At 40.0% G+C, this 14,027-nt stretch overlaps 1 protein-coding gene across 3 annotated transcripts in view; it reads right to left on the reverse strand.

Moving 5' to 3' along the window:
- The window catches only part of TTC29 (tetratricopeptide repeat domain 29), a gene marked incomplete at its 5' end in the record, with an annotated part of 206,005 nt that overhangs the window by 83,866 nt on the left and 108,112 nt on the right, over nt 1-14,027 (reverse strand). For all 3 annotated transcript variants that reach the window (XM_084627078.1, XM_084627076.1, XM_084627077.1), the window contains one exon: nt 3,050-3,141. In XM_084627078.1, the coding sequence (XP_084483204.1) occupies nt 3,050-3,141 (92 nt within the window). The remainder of the gene's footprint in view (nt 1-3,049; nt 3,142-14,027) is intronic.

Raw genomic sequence — 14,027 nt, forward strand, 5'->3', positions numbered from 1 at the left:
CCAGAGTGATCTTAGTCATGATCATCTGGGCTGGGCAAAACTGGTTCTTGGAACTTTTGGCTCTCATTTACTCTTACCGAGTCATGATACCTCGTCTGAGCAGAATAGGGTAATTCTCTCAAATCTTAAGTCACTTCTACTGACAGTATGGCTGCTAGATTTCTAAGGTCAAGTAGACTTACACTTGTCCAAAGAGATCAAGGCTGTTCTGTTAGAGTCCAGAAGCCATCCACTAGGAGGTGTTATATGGCCAAATGGAACCAATTTAAAATGTTGACTTAAGAAAAAGACCTGGACCCACTTTCATGGCCAGTTTCAGTTATTTTAGAATTTCTCTAGTTTCTGATGGTATTAAGAGTGTCGTTAGCTTCCACTAACATCTACTTAGCTGTTATATCTGCCTATATCATGGAATGTAACCATCCCCTCTTAGAATACTTATTAAAGGGATGTTCCAGACTTGTACCTTCCCATTTGGGATTCTGCTGATCCTTGATACTTGTGGCACTACCCAAACTCATAGAAGGGCCCTTTAAGTTTATGGGATCCTGTGGTCTGTACCATCTCTTGCTGAAGTTCTCATTCTTCATGGCCATTAAATCAGCCAGAGGGGCTTGGAATTGCAGGGCCTGATGACCTGTCCACCTTATACTACATTTCATGAAGATAATGGGATATTCAGGCTTTGCCCAAAAATTCTTCAAAAACAGTATCAGAGTTTCACCTCAGTCTATATCAATGTCTGTATTTTCCCCAGAATCCCCATAGCCATGCTGGAAAAGAGAGGGTACATACCACGAATTATAAAAGAGCTTTTAGTTACTACTTAGACAGAACAAAGTTGTTTAGAAAGTCAGAGTACTTGTGGACTTTGGAGAAAAATCTACCAGTGAAGACATCTCAGCTCTAAAGCTGTTTAAGGGGATAAAACCATGCATCCAGTCATGTTATAACCTACCTGATGTTTGTGTATCAAACATCTTGGGACACACTCAGCTAGGGAGGTAGCAGCATCAATGGCAAGAATCCACAATGTGCCATTATCTAAAATCTTGAAATTCAGTTCACACTTTCATGAGTCACTAGTCTCTCAACACAGCATCAAGAACTGATGCTAGTTTCACGAGGGCAATGCCTCAGTCACTGTTCAGTTAGCAGGACTTCTCAGTTAACCTTTGGAAGTCAGTGCTAGCTGGTCTCCTACAATGGAGCTCTTGTGGAGACAGTGGGTAAAATTTTCAAAAGCACCTAAAAGACTGAAAAGTCTAAGTCTCACTGACTTTCAATGAGACTAAGGGCAGGTCTACACTTAAAATGCTGCAGCAGTGTAGCCACACTGGTGCAGCTGTGACCTGTTATGCTTCAGTGAAGATGCTACTACACCAGTGGGAGAGCTTCTCCCATCAGCGTAAATAATCCACCTCTGCAAGAAGTGGTAGCTATTTCGATGGGAGAAGTCCTCCTGTTGACATAGCGCTGTCTACACCGAGGGTTAGGTTGGTATAACTGTGTTGCTCAGGGGTATGGATTTTTCACACCCTTGAGCAACGCAGTTATACCCATGTAAGTTTATAGTGTAGACCTGACCTTAGGCTAAGTGCTTAAGTCACTTTTGAAAATGAGACCTAAGGGCTTAAATTTCTTAGTTGCTTTAATTTCTTTTTAAACCAGGCATCACTAAAAAGATAAAGGAGTTACTTAATAGTAACTCTGTTCTCCAAGTGTATTGACTCCACAGAGCCACAGGATGATACTCTCTCCTCCCCTCTGCCTCAAAGCCCAGCTCTAAAGAGAAAAGGAGTACTTGTGGCACTTTAGAGACTAACCAATTTATTTGAGCATAAGCTTTCGTGAGCTAAGTGAGCTGTAGCTCACAAAAGCTTATGCTCAAATAAATTGGTTAGTCTCTAAGGTGCCACAAGTACTCCTTTTCTTTTTGCGAATACAGACTAACACGGCTGTTACTCTGAAACCAGCTCTAAAGAGAGTCTTTGGAGGTAAAGGGACTGCTAGAGGTAAGTCTGGCTGATGTAAGTCAGGCAGCAAGTTTTCTCCTGCTCAAAGCAGATTTAGATGGCACAGTGGTAAAAGAACCAGTTGTCAGTCAGATCCAGCTCTCCCATTGTTGCTGGCAATGGTGGTACTGCACTGGTGATAGAGAAATAATGGGAGATTTTATGAAAGTGCTCATTGTATACAAAGCTGGGACCTTTTGATGGCACCCAGGATGAGAAAGGAAATGTAAGTTGTGTCTGTCTGGTCAGCCCTCTCTCAGCCCTCTCTCTCCGTCCCTGCCCTGTACAAGTGCTCTCTTTCCCATAAAGGCTGATTTGTGCAGATATTGCTGGAGTCTTGGAATAGTATGTGTACGTCATATATCCTGCAATACCTATGCACAACAGAATGAGTCAAGGACAATCCATAAACTTTAACTTTGAATTTCCTTGATTTTATTGATCATATGTTAATTGCATTACATCATTTTGTATCCGTGATTTTTGTAAAAGTTCTAATTTCAAACTAATCCACCTGGCAAAGGCTTTTAAGGCTCAAAATGCTAGACTGAAACAACAGAGAAGAATTATATTTGCAACAAATTGTTTTACCCAGACGTGCTCAAAACACAAATGTCTCGATGGAAAAAGTGAGGTAGAACAATAAATGGAAACTTCTATTAAGAAGAGTTCTTGAAAGGTCACACTGAGGCACACTTACTGGAGCATACTATACTTTTCTAGGCTTTCTGCTTTCTAACCTGTAAAGTATGACTGGATTTCTATCTTTCAGCAAGGCCTTTACCTAACTTTTTGAAAATATAAAAACAAAACAAAACAAACAAACAAAAAAGACAGGAAAAGCTTTGATCATGCACTTTTAAAAAACTGTTCTGGTTTAAAATAACTTACGATGAAAGGGTCACTTACTGGAAGAAGGGCACTGCTTAAAATTTAAGCAGTCAGTAATGGGAAGCGACAGACCTCTAACAATTTAAGTCTTTCACAGTTGAATGAATTTGCACGGACAGCAAGACAAGGATGTGCTAACCTACCTTACCAGGACCTTGGCTATAGCTTGATATGCTCTACCTAGGCCAACAAGATCACACAGTTCTGTGGAGATTTCTTTGTAGGTGTTCAGATTCTGTGAGGCAGGAAAAAACAAACAATAAAAACATAACATCAAACACTACTGCTTTTGATTTAGAATCAATTTGTCCATACAAGGAGCTAACATGCCGTTTTTATTATCTACAGAGTGCTACTTTTTAATCACTATTTCATTTTTGTATATGTAATAATTACAAGTAATAAACATAAGGATGTCCAATTTCCTTAAATCACTCTTAGCACTGCAGAAAACCAAACAAACATGATTTACAAAAGAATTTGCTTATCTATAATTTAATAGATTTTAGGAGCTGTGCATATTTTTAAAGAAATCTGTGAGTCAATATTTTAAGAGCATTCTGCATTCATATGTGATATATTTTGAGATGATACACTGAAATGCACATTTTCTTTCTTTAAAACACTAATTTTGAGAACTCTGCTTTTGGTACAGTTCTGAGGCATAAAGGAAATTGAATAAATTGTAGTTTGTATATTTAAGCTAGGGTTAATCAAAAAAGATCATTGTAGATCATTTCATTACATGCACTACTAATTATTCCAGCACACAAGCAATTTGTTAATACTTGTTTGGAATGTACTCCATTAACGTGACCTCTTCTATAATCAAAGGATTACAGCTGCCACCAAGAAACATATGATCTTAATTTAATTTAACACTGACATCATCTGTATTGCATAATTTCCCTTTTTCATCCATTTTTTTCCAATGGGGATGAGGAAGGAAGGCATATAAAATGAAATCCCATTCTTTCCTCCCTCCCCCTTTGTTCCTTGACCCAACTTATTACACACATGAGGACACAGGAAATCTCCAAAGACTATCTATAGAAATCCTTTTTGCACATTTCCAAGAAAGGATTAGTGAATGTCATTTACCAGACTGAAGGGGGATGGGAGGTGTAAAGGGACATATGACAGCACCTTACCTACCCCATGATGCCTGTCTAGGACAGTTCATGTTGTGGGAAAAGAAAGGGCACTTTGTATTAAGAGCTCATCTCTCTTCATCTGGTAAAGTAGAGGGTTCAAAGAAGAACATCTGTGTGCCAAACATCAGTGAGCATGGATTTCAGCACTCCTATTGCTGCTTCTTCCACTCAGAGATTTCTTGTTGTCTACTGTGCATGTCTGGTATAGGCTTGGGTAGGGTATTTGATCCAACCCTCAGTGGATTCTCATTCTATTTTTGAGTCATCTAAACTATGTCTGCACTGGAAAGCAACATTTGCCAATGTGTATTCTGCACTATTTCCTCTTCATTACCTCATCAACAGAGTTTCAGTCTTCATATTCAGCAGTATTACTTCCTGTGTTTTGAAGGGCATTGTGAATTGAAGTAAATGAGATGTCAAAAAGAGAACAGATGACATTGGTCATAAGACTCATAGCACCAGCTTGGAACTCTCTCTTGACTGAGTACTTGCTCAAATTAAAGTCTTCAATGGTGCAGAATTAAAGAATTTTGGGGTCCTGTGCACTACGGCAATTGGGGACCCTCCCACCTTCCCTGCCCCTTGTGGAATGGGAGGCCCTGGTGAGCTGTTCAGTCTGAGCGCACCCCACATTCATCCCTCAAAAGCTCCTGTCCCGTGGGGCTGTCCTGGCTCCCTGCTCCAGCCTGTTGGCTCTCAACACAATGTGCAAGCAGGGACCTCCTCAAATTATGCTCCACCCCATCCTGCCTCCTTCCATAGATTGTGGTTTTGGAGGTGGGGGAGAGAGGTTTCCCCCTGTGGTCCTGGAGCCCCCTGAGATGGGGGCCCTGTGCAAATGCATTGCATGTACATTGGTTAATCCAGGCCTGGACTTCAAGGCCTCAATAAGTCTTTCTAAGATTCCAGCTTAAGGCACAGTCAGGGATAGTATTAAAATCTCCTTACAGCACCAATGTCCAAGATTTAAAGAAATAGTTCGCAATTTTACAATTAACTCAGAGGGCATACAATTCCCCTTGCAATATTTGTGTACACATCAGACATTCTGCCATGTCCATATGGGGACGTTTCCAAAGGCATTCCATACTGGGCTGATATCACTCCTTGTTTAAGCAGGGCCTCATGTGGCCAAAATCTGTCAGGGAAGATTGCTTAGGTGTGAGGAGGCTGCCACTTTCATTCTAACCAAGGGGGTTCAACAGCCAGAAAAGTAGGTAGAATTGGCCAGGGAAGAGGCTTGGACAGAATGCTGGGACAATTAACTGACTTAGTACTCCCTGCAGCTAGGTTCCAGGGTAACTCTCAAAAGAAAGTAAAGCTGCTCCCGGTAGGAAGAAATCCTTAGAGAAGGCAGAGGTGGTAACCTCACTTGCACTCCCCAGAGAATGGTTTTCCCACCTGGATTGCTGAAGCCATTGCTTGTACAAGGAGGTGCAAAGGCACTCATAATTCTCAAATGTCCCCCATTTGAGGGACGTTACTTATTTTGGTCCCAAAGTTACACAAATCTGGTATGCTGTCACATATATTGTTGAAAACTATTTAAATCTATCTGAAATAAAGACTTGTGCAACCAAGGTTACAAAAAGAGCTATTTACACTAAAGGAAAAAATCCTGTAGAATTTTAATTTTCCTGTCTGAATAAGATTTTTTGTGTCCCACATTTTGGGTCAAGGTCCCACACTGAGCCAGAGTCTCAGCTGGTGACATAGCTCCACTGAAGCTGATTGGTACCAGCTGAGGATCTGGCCCACTGTGTCCCATATTTAGGACTTGGCAAGTTGAGAAGTATGCCTAGACTACTCTCTTGTAACTCTTTCTCAGAACAGGATGCTTAGGAGATAGATATTTGTGTACACAATCCCAAATTGCACATAAAACATCTGCAGAAAAATAAACCAAATAAATCATGAACATGAAGAGGGGCGCAGACAAGATATACTGTATGTGTCCACCTTAGACTGTTTCCCCAACTTCAGCCACTGCAGATCTACCACATAATGAGGCGAGTCCTCAAAGGAAAGGAGATGTGGAATTGTCCCTGTATGCTCTGGGTGCTCAGTGTTCACTCAAGCGGAATATGTGAATGGAGCCTGAGAGCCTCATCTATGGTCAAGGTTTCACTAACAGCTGCTGGGGAGGGAAAACATCAGAAGGTACTGTATACCTAAAGAGACAGATTAAGATATAGGCACTATAGACCTGTGCCAGAACCCCAGGTCCTGGAGTCATACGATTACATCAAAATTGTAACTTTCATTTTAGAAAAAAGCACGTGGCCTTCATGGTTGTAAAGACAAGCTTGAAACCATAACTCAAGTGTTACCAATGCCAGAGTCTTCAGTTAGCCTGAAACAGCCAGCTCTGAGAAGAGCCTCATGTATCTGACAACAGGGTGTTAACTCCAAGACCTACTTTTTTGGTGGGAGGGGTCCTGCCAACACCACCCAACAGAGTATTTCTGGCAAGAAAATATCATTACAGTAGTCCTAACCCATCCACCCAGATACACTCTGGCTGCTGGAGTAAATACTTGGGAATCTCTGTTGCCTCACCTAGAAAGTGAAGGAGTCCCCATGTGGCTGACCCATGCCACAGGACAGTCCAGATCATGGTGTGCCTATAGCACAGACTGCCTTAATCCAGCCCTTGTATACCTCTACAAGGGGACTGGTAGTTTAGTTAGGTGATAGTAAGTTAATAGCACAAGTAGGATGGGAGGGATGTTGATAAAGTGGTCTGGTGGTGCAAGGAGAATGTAGCTGGGTAGAGCCTGGTGGGATCGCACCAGTGAGGGGACCTGAGGCTGAATGTGGTGAGTACTGGGATGCCATAGCTTGGAGAAGACACTGAAGAGTCAAGCAGAGGATGAGGGGGAAAGGGTTGAGCTGGGGTTGGCAAAGCTAGTTGGCTGCTGATAGTGGGCAATCGCGAGGAAGGGTCAAACGTTAGCAAAGGAGCTGGGGTAGGCATTTGGAGGAGGGAACAATGTTCTCATTGTCTTTAAATGTGTACACGTCTGCTCAGACCTAGAGAAATTCACACTAACCTTCCTTATACAAATTGATCTGTCACTTGGCAGTAGCTTATTTGTAGGAATCAGGTCAAGGAAGTAATTCCGCTGCTAGCTACTGTTAGGATATAGATATTCAGGCCTGTCTGTAAAGGCCTATACTCTAAGAATTTAGGTGTATTCTTATCACTTAGCTAGTAATAGAGGTATACAAGAAAGAATCAAAATCACTGTCTGCCAGTGTAAGGTCCTTCTCTTACTATGACAGTCTGAGGCCCTGTGCTTAGGCTAAGATCTTTGGCTAAGCAGCAGAGGCAGCCACAAGCTGGGAAGCGAATGGTCAGATCCTCACATTCCAAACTAGTCACACTGAAATAAGGTGCTATTGGGCTGTTAGGAACACAATCCTGTCCTGATAATGCCTATCGCCTCCAGAGAAAGGGAAGTGCCTAGAAGATGTAAAAGGAAACTTAGTTTGATAGCATCCTGTCTGGCAAGAACTCACTTATCAATAGTTGGGATGTGAAATCCTCATTTCTTTGTTGTTCTATCACTGTAGTCCCCATTTCCCTATTGTTTGTCTGTATAATCTCTGTCTGGTTCTGTGATTGTTTCTGTCTGCTGTATAATTAATTTTGCCGGGTGTAAACTAATTAAGGTGGTGGGATATAATTGGTTAAATAATCAAGTTACAATATGTTAGGATTGGTTAGTTAAATTTCAGTAAAATGATTGGTTAAGATATAGCTAAGCAGAGGCTGTTACTCTGAAACCTATCAAGTTTTACTATATAGTCTGCAGACAATCAGGAAGTGTGTATGTGTGTGTGTGAGGGGGGGAAATGGGAACAGAGAATGGGGGTGGGGAAATTGGAATCATGTTTAGCTAAGGGCAGGAATGGGAACCGGGCCACGGGTAAGACTCTGTGGTTTCAGAGCTGGGAAGGGGGACACTAAGGAAGGAAACTGGAATCATGCTTGCTGGAAGTTCACCCCAATAAACATCGAATTGTTTGCACCTTTGGACGGGTGTTGTTGCTCTCTGTTCATGTGAGAAGAACCAGGGAAGTAAGTGGGTGAAGGAATAAGCCCCCTAACAGCTACACTCCTTCTTCTCGGCCAATCTGTGCTGAGGACATGGATGTCTAGAAGAGGATGTTCAGTGGCTATGAAATCACAGCAGTCATGGAGGAGATAAGTCAATAGGGTTGGAAGGCCATACAGTAACTGTACATTTGTGTATATCTGCTGCAACGCTGAAATACCCACAGAATTTAGTCAACTACTACAAATAAGTACAGCAAAGAAATGGATTTTACTTTATTTTTACTTGAGAGCATGAAATAAAAATGCATTTTATGATAAAATACTATGCATTGCATACTACTCAGCATGACTTTTGGTAATTTCCTTTGTAATGAAAATGCAAGCATATTCTGTTTTCTCACATTTTGTGTTTATATATATATATATATATATATATATATATAAATGATATAACAAACTGGACTAGACAGGATAATCTATACTGCTAATGTACATTACAGAGGTTTATTTGGTACCTGCATAGTCTGATTGATGAATTTCCTGCTGACACATCAAAAGAGCAGAAGGTAGGGTTTATGAGGTTTAGAGTTATTGGAAGGGTTTAAAGTGGGTTTTAAAAATTTTGCTTTGTACAAGAGGTTCTGAGGAAGGCTGACTATTGAAATGCATGAACTTGATGTTGCTAGGTCCATTATAACATCTTTTCAAATAAAGGTTGATACTTTTGTACTTTTGGAATCTTGTAGAATGAGTTCATATTCTATGTGCAGTTGAACTGATCAAATTATTGTACAGTTCTCAAAATAAGAGGATATAGCTATTTTCACTTTGTTTTGAACCATCGAAAAAGAAAATATGAAATAAAATTAATGGAAGAAAAATTATAATTGAAGCACTGATTTTGTCATATATCTCTTCTTAGCCTGTGCTGACCAAGTATATTGATGGCTTTATCTCAACCTCCTGCAACTATATGACTCAAAACATTGAGTGCTTTCTTTGAGCAAGAAAAGCAGCCTCATACACAAATACATTTCCTTTCTCAACGTAGATCCCTCTTTTGCCCCCAGTGATATGGTGGACAAATCCCATACTGGATCAGGACAAGAAAGGGTTAGTAATCTGTCCTGCACACCAGGGCTAAAGTCAATGTGACCCACAACCCCTGCCAACAATGAGAGAACATTAGTGGGAGGAAATAAAAAAGGCAGAGATTTTGGGTCTGAGACACGTGTGCGATGAGTAGCTCTTATCTAGGCACCATAGGAGCAGCCAAATCTGGAGAGAAAGCTTGGACTTGGCTTTAGGTTATCTTCCTATTAATATATTTGTTTGAAAGTCAAATTGCATGATGAGTTTTGATCCTACACAGTGCCTGTAAACTGTGTCTTACAACAGGTGGGGAAAGTTTCCCACTCATACCTATGTTTTCCATAAACTTGGAATTATCTTTGACCTTGATCTTTCCTTCCCCATATCATTTCCTTCACAACACTGCCTCAAGTGTCAAGCCTCAAGGCTAGGATTTTTTAAAACAGCAGACTGCAAGTGAGAACCAAACTCTTACCAGGATAATCACTGGACATAGACTTATGTAAAGACACAGGACAGAATGAATATTTGAGTGAACAGCATTTCTGTTTAGAAAGGCTGGTTCTGAGAACAATATCTCTCTCCCTGGGTCTTAACAGGTCTGTTGTGGCTGAAAGTCACTTTGGTGCAGAAAGCAAGCTCAGAAAGCAAGTCTATATACACCACATAAATCCTCAAAATAGGGCTGAAGTGGTCATCCTTTTGTCCTTTGCCAAATAAAAAGCTAGTTATGGCTGTACATTTGAGAGAGAGGGAGGCACATCATCATAGTGCATTTGAATCACCTTTTTTGTCTATCTTTAATTCTGAATCAACATGAAAGCTTGTAATTTATAAACAAGTTTCTTGCTTGATACTAAAGCACCAAATATAGTAAAACTGTTCAAACATCACACACATCCCCTTATGCTTCAGAGAATAAACCATATCAATTTTATTCACTAAGTATTATATTACTAAAATATGCTCTCCTAAACTTACAAGTTGTAAGTACATGTAAGTTGAATGATTTTAGCAACTTGAATCCTGTTAACATCAATGACAACTGTATGGCTAAAACGCCGTATGATCCTTTGAACATTTAGGAGTTTATGTTTCAGGAACACTAGAGGAAGGTCTCCTCATCCCAATAACAGTCCATAATGATAGGCACTGTGGAATAGATCCATTGCTCAATTACTCTAATTTTACACAAGTGACCCCACTGATTTTAGTAGAGTCCCAACAATATAAAACATATACATTGCAACACTGGAGAATCTGTCATAATACCTCAATAGGTATACCTTGGTGGTCCTTTCACAAGGAAATAGACAGTGTAGGGATATGATATTAGAAAGACCAAGGTACAAAACAAGATTAAACTAGATAGAGATATAAAGGGTAACAAGAAAACATTCCATAAATACATTAGACACAAGAGGAAGACCAAGGACAGGGAAGGCCCGTTACTCAATGAGGGGGGGAAATAATAACAGAAAATGTGGAAATGGCAGAAGTGCTAAATGACTTTTTTTTTTCAGTTTTTACCAAAAAGTTTAGTAGCGATTGGATGTCTAACACAGTGAACACCAGGAAAATGAGGTAGGATCTGAGGCTAAAATAGGGAAAGAATGAGTTAAAAATTAATTACACAAGTCAATCATCTTCAAGTCACCTGGGCCTGATGAAATACATCCTAGAATACTCAAGGCACTAACTGAGGAGATATCTGAGCCATTAGTGATTATCTTTGAAAAGTCATGGAAGATGGGTGAGATTCCAGAAGACTGGAAAGGGGCAAATATAGTGCCAATCTATAAAAAGGGGAATAAGGATAACCTGGGGAATTATAAACTAGTCAGCTTAATTTCAGTACCCGGAAGGATAATGGGGCATATAATTAAGCAATCAATTAAGATTGCTTAAGATTGAAGATAATAAGGTGATAAGTAACAGTCAGCATGGATTTGTCGAGAACAAATCGTGTCAAACCAACCTAATAGCTTTCTTTGACAGGGTAGCAAACCTTGTGGATGGGGGGAAATGGTAGATGTGGTATATCTTGACTTTACTAAGGCTTTTGATACTGTCTCACATGATCTTCTTGTAAGCAAACTAGGGAAATACAACCTAGATGAAGCTAGGTGGATGCATATCTGGTTTGTAAACCATTCCCAGAGACTAGTTATCAGTTATTCACAGCCAAGCTGGAAGAGCATATCAAGTGGGGTCCTGCAGGGACTGGTCCTGGGTCCAGTTCTGTTCAATATCTTCATCAATAATTTAGATAATGGCATAGAAGGTACACTTATAAAGCTTGCAGACGATACCAAGCTGGGAGGGGTTACAAATACTTTGGAGGATGATCTGGAGAAATGGTTTGAAGTAAATAGGAGGAAATTCAGTAAGGACAAATGCAAAATACTCCACTTAGGAAGGAACAATCAATTACACACATACAAAATGGGAAATGACTTCCTAGGAAGGAGTACTGCAGAAAGTACTGGTGGTCATAGTGGATCACAAGCTATATATGAGTCAACAGTGTAACACTATTGCAGAAAAAGCAAACATCATTCTGGGATGTATTAGAAGGAGCGTTGTAAGCAAGACACAAGAAGTAATTCTTCTACTCTATTCTCTGCTGATATGGCCTCAGCTACAATATTGTGTCCAGCTCTAGGCACCACATTTCAGGAAAGATGTGGACAAACTGGAGAAAGTCCAGAGGAGAGTGACAAAAATGATTAAAGGTCTAGAAAACATGACCTATGAGGAAAGATTGAAAAAACTGGATTTGTTTAGTCTGGAAAAGAGAAGACTGTGAGGGGACATAACAGTTTTCAAGTACATAAAAGATTGCTACAAGGAGAAGGGAGAAAAATCGTTCTCGTTAACCTCTGAGGATAGGACAAGAAGCAATGGGCTTAAATTGCAGAAAGGGAAGTTTTGGTCAGACAATAGGAAAAACTTCTTAACGGTCAGGGTAGTAAAGCACTGGAATAAATTGCCTAGGGAGATTATGGAATCTCCATCACTGGAGATTTTTAAGAGCAGGTTAGATAAACACCTGTCAGGGATGGACTAGAAGATCATACTTAGTCCTGTCTTGACTGCAGGGACTGGACTAGAAGACCTCTTGAGGTCCCTTCCAGTCCTATGATTCTATGATATGAACATATGGTGATAAAGGACACAAAAGTGAGATTCTAAGGTGAGAATTTATGTTGGAAAAATGACTATCCATGTTAACAAAAGATTACTGCTGCTATCAATATTTTATCAATTTGTTCTTGCAAAAAAAAGTGACAGGAGGATACTAATTTCTACTACTGTAACTTTAAAAACACAAAATACAGTTCTGCTTCCAAATCTGCACTTTAAATTGTTGTCAAATTTTATTGGAAATACATTTATTTTGATTTCTGACAGTCTAACCCTGTTTAGCCATTTCACAGTCGGTGAGCTGTAAAGATGTTTCTGCCTCATTTACAGTTCTTGAGCATGATTTAGACAATCAACCGCAACATTAGTCAAAGAGATCACTAGCTAATGATTTCTGACAAGCGCTGCAGTAACAGGCTAAGGCCTAGACTGGGTAGCAGCATCTGAGGATATTTTACTGGAGCCAACAATAGGTGCTGGTAGATAGATAGATGATGCAATGTGCACTTAATGCCTCTTATGCACTTCCAGAAAAAGCACATAATTCTGACATGCCAGTAAACAGAATCTTTTTCTAGACATATTATGCAGTTAAAATAAAGACACTGGTGCTACATGGGCATTTTAATCTGCAATTTGGGAAGAGCACTACAAAAGATGTCAAAGAAATTTATATTTTGTTGATTTTTTTAAGGCAGCTCATACTACTACTGTTTTAAAAACATTGGCTCAGAGCACAGGAAGGAAAATTTATCAAAGGATTCCATCCTGGAGTTTCCTTTAATTTCTTCTGTTTTGGGGTGGGGTTTGAACCCCATACAGAAGAAAAGGGAGCTGGTCTCTAAACCGTTTGGAGGTGACAGGATCTTCCAAAGGCAGTGTCACCAAAACAGAGGACCTATGCTGTCACATTGGCTTTGAGGCTTTCTGCTGCAACTGCTCCTACAACCCCATTAAAGCAGAGGTTCCACACAACAGAAGGTCTCTCTAGGAAAATTACTGCAACCCAAAGCTGCATCAATTTTTTTTTCAGATTTCCAGAGTGTTGGGAGTGGTATGTGTCCTTCTGACCCTGGTTCACTCCATTCTTATGCATGTATATCGGTTTAATCTATCAGTTTTTAACACTGTTTGGTCAAGTGTCTACATGCCTACAGACCTACCTGAGTAAGGGCGAAGCAAAATCTGAGTATGGGTTTCATGATGTGGCTCCTGCTGCATAATTACATTGCAAAGTGGGAGAAGTCAAATGGCAAACAAAGATTATTTATAACGTACTTATTATGGTAGAGCCCACAGGCCCCAGTAAGGATCAAGGCCCCATTCCTCTACACACTGTATAAACAAGTATGAAGATACAGTTCCTTCCCCCAAGGAACTTGCAATCTAACACTCAAATCCTGAAAACATTTATGCATGCGAGTAACATAAAGCATGTGAGTAGACACTTTGAAACCATGTGTTTCAAGCTATTAATGTGCATATGTGCTTGCAGGATTAATGTCTCGGAAAGAAGAATATTCCACAAATCTCTTGCTGACACACAATGTATATTACATAATGTATATTTTATATAATGTAACGTATATATTTTGGCAGAATGGATTCAAATTGATAGGATGTAATTACAAGTAATTTAGCACCAAAACTTATTTCAAGGGG

Source organism: Lepidochelys olivacea, assembly GCF_965140295.1.
Source record: "Lepidochelys olivacea isolate rLepOli2 genome assembly, chromosome: 4".
Taxonomy (NCBI): domain Eukaryota; kingdom Metazoa; phylum Chordata; order Testudines; family Cheloniidae; genus Lepidochelys; species Lepidochelys olivacea.